Source organism: Geotrypetes seraphini, chromosome 16 (genome assembly GCF_902459505.1).
Source record: "Geotrypetes seraphini chromosome 16, aGeoSer1.1, whole genome shotgun sequence".
NCBI lineage: Eukaryota > Metazoa > Chordata > Amphibia > Gymnophiona > Dermophiidae > Geotrypetes > Geotrypetes seraphini.
The window spans coordinates 8,348,472-8,351,025 of NC_047099.1; the positions used below are offsets into that span (position 1 = coordinate 8,348,472).

The 2,554-nt window shown below is 41.4% G+C and overlaps 1 protein-coding gene across 1 annotated transcript; it reads right to left on the reverse strand.

Moving 5' to 3' along the window:
- Positions 1 to 674: 674 nt before the first annotated feature.
- On the reverse strand, positions 675 to 1,604 carry LOC117350453 (olfactory receptor 4E2-like). Its single transcript, XM_033924745.1, has one exon. It carries the CDS (start codon positions 1,602 to 1,604, stop codon positions 675 to 677), a length of 930 nt encoding a protein of 309 aa, XP_033780636.1.
- Between the last annotated feature and the right edge of the window lie 950 nt (positions 1,605 to 2,554).

Here is a 2,554-nt window from a genome sequence, read left to right on the forward strand (position 1 = left end):
CCTTCTGCTGTGATCAGCTGATGGGATGCCTATGGGGTTTTTTTTCACTCTTTGGGGGTGGAGAGTAAGGGGGGGGGGGGTCATGCCTTAAATCCTCCAGAGGTCTTCTTGTCAGTATGGGCAACTTTGTGGAACTTAAAGGCAACTCAAACAAGATTAACTGTCAGTGTCTAAGTTCCCTCTAGGAAAGCTTTGATTATGGCTGGGGTACATCAAGGTTGAAGCCTGCCCAATTCAGCCCATAACATATCTCCCAACAAGCCCTTTTGCTCTCTGGACGCATAGCAGCTTAGAAGTACCGCTGCAAATCCAGAAAGTTGGTTTTGATTATCGGCACTTGGACGTCCCTGCTATTAGGATGTCCAAGTGCCAACTTAGTCTGTTTTTTGGACATTTTAAAGATTTGAATATGAGCCCCTAAGACTCTACTTTTGAAACTGAGTGGGATAAAAATGGATTCTAGAGTGTACATGACAAGAGATATAGCTCCCAGTTTTCACAAGGAACAGCATAATTTATTCAGCTTTACTATTCCTTACAAAGAAATTTAATTAAAAAAATTAGTCAAAGGAAAAACAATCAAAACTTTATAGAGTAGGTTCAAGAGCACACGTCCGTCAATGATAACCAGATGGTTTACACCAGGGTATCCTTTCTTCAATTTCTATTTATCTTCAAAGAAAACACTTCCTACCTCCCAGCTTCTTCATGGCTTTTTTCACCTCCTTGTTTCTGAGAGTATAAATGAAGGGGTTTAAAAAAGGAGTCACAATGGTATAAAAAACAGAGAGGGGTTTGTCAGCTGCAAAGGTCATCGAGGGCCTCATGTAGATGAAGACTGAGGAGCCAAAAAGGAACATGAGCACCAGGACGTGGGAGGCACAGGTAGAGAAAGCTTTCCACCTACCCTCAGCTGAGTGAATTTTTAAGATAGTAGAGATAATAAATGTGTAAGATATGACAACCACCAAGAAGCAAGCAAGGATTAATAATCCGCTATTGAACATATCTACAATTTCAGTGATAACAGAACTAGAGCAAACCAACAAATATAAGGCATGGGTTTCACAAAAGAAATGATCTATCTTATTTGGACCACAGAAGGGCAGATGAATTGTTGGAAAAACTTGTGCGCAGGCATGAATGAGACCTAATGTCCACGTAGAAACCACCATCAGGAGACAGGCTCGTCTGTTCATTACTGTGGTATAGTGCAAAGGATTGCAGATGGCAACATAGCGGTCATAGGCCATAAGGGTCAGGTGAAGGCATTCTGTACCCCCGATGAAATGCAAGAAAAACAACTGAGTGATGCAGTCATTGAAAGAGATGGTTTTGCTTGGCAACATAAAGTTAACAAGGGATCTGGGGACGGTGACCGTGGCGAAGGACAAATCAATGACAGACAGGTTGCTAAGGAAGAAATACATGGGAGAGTGAAGCTGAGTGTCCACATATATAGTCACCAGAATAAGAAGATTCCCAGTTATGGTGAGCAGGTACATCACTAGAAACAGCATAAAGAATACAATCTGCAAGTCTGGATTGCTGGAAAGCCCTAGGAAGATGAATTCTGTGACTCTGGTTTCATTCCGCACTTCCATTCTTTTTGACTTCATGAGCTGTAGGGAATCATGAGGGGCGAGAGAAAGAATACACTGATGAAAGAGATACCCGGTGTCTAGCCCTTTTCAAATCCAGGCTAAAAACTCATCTTTTAGAAGTCACTTTTACATCTTGACCACTTCTCTATAATACTTTCTTCTGGAATCTCTTGTTTTCTCTTCACTAGATTGTAAGCTCTCTTTTATACGCTACTACATATACCTGTTGGTGTTTTACAAATGTTAAATAATATTAATAGCATAGAAATATGTCAGCAGATAAAGGAAAAATAGCACATCCAGTCTGCCCCTCCACAGCATCCACCAGCTCCTCCTCTCCCTAAGAAATCCCACATGCCTGAACCACGCTTTCTTGAATTTAGACCCAGTCTTCATCTCCACCAACTCTACTGGGAAACTATTCCATGCATCTACCACCCTTTCTGTAAAGAAGTATTTTCTTACATTACTCCTGAACCTGTCACCTCTTAACTTTATCCTATGCCCTCTCATTCCAGAGTAATAAAGACGCAGAAGGATTGTGAAGACCTGCGACGGGACATAAACACCCTTGAGAAATGGGCTGCGACATGGCAAATGAGGTTTAATGTGGATAAGTGTAAGGTGATGCATGTTGGTAACAAAAATCTTATACACGCATACAGGATGTCCAGTACAGTACATGGAGAGACCCCCCCAGGAATGAGACTCGGGAGTACAGGTCGACAAGTCAATGAAGCCATCCGTGCAATGTGTGGTGGCGGCGAAAAGGGCAAAATAATTTAAATAAAAATATGGTTTAAAAAAATATGTACTTACAGGGGAAGTTAACACAAACTCTTTAAAATGGAAAGGGGGATTTCACAGGAGACAGAAGGGAAACAGCTAGGGTTACATCATTAAAAAAAATGGGTTTGGGAAGAAAAAAGCTGATAGGCTTCACGTAAGCT

Coding starts and splice junctions, on each gene's coding strand:
- LOC117350453 (XM_033924745.1), bottom strand. CDS start 1,604: ATGGAAGTGCGGAATGAAACCAGAGTCACAGAATTCATCTTCCTAGGG.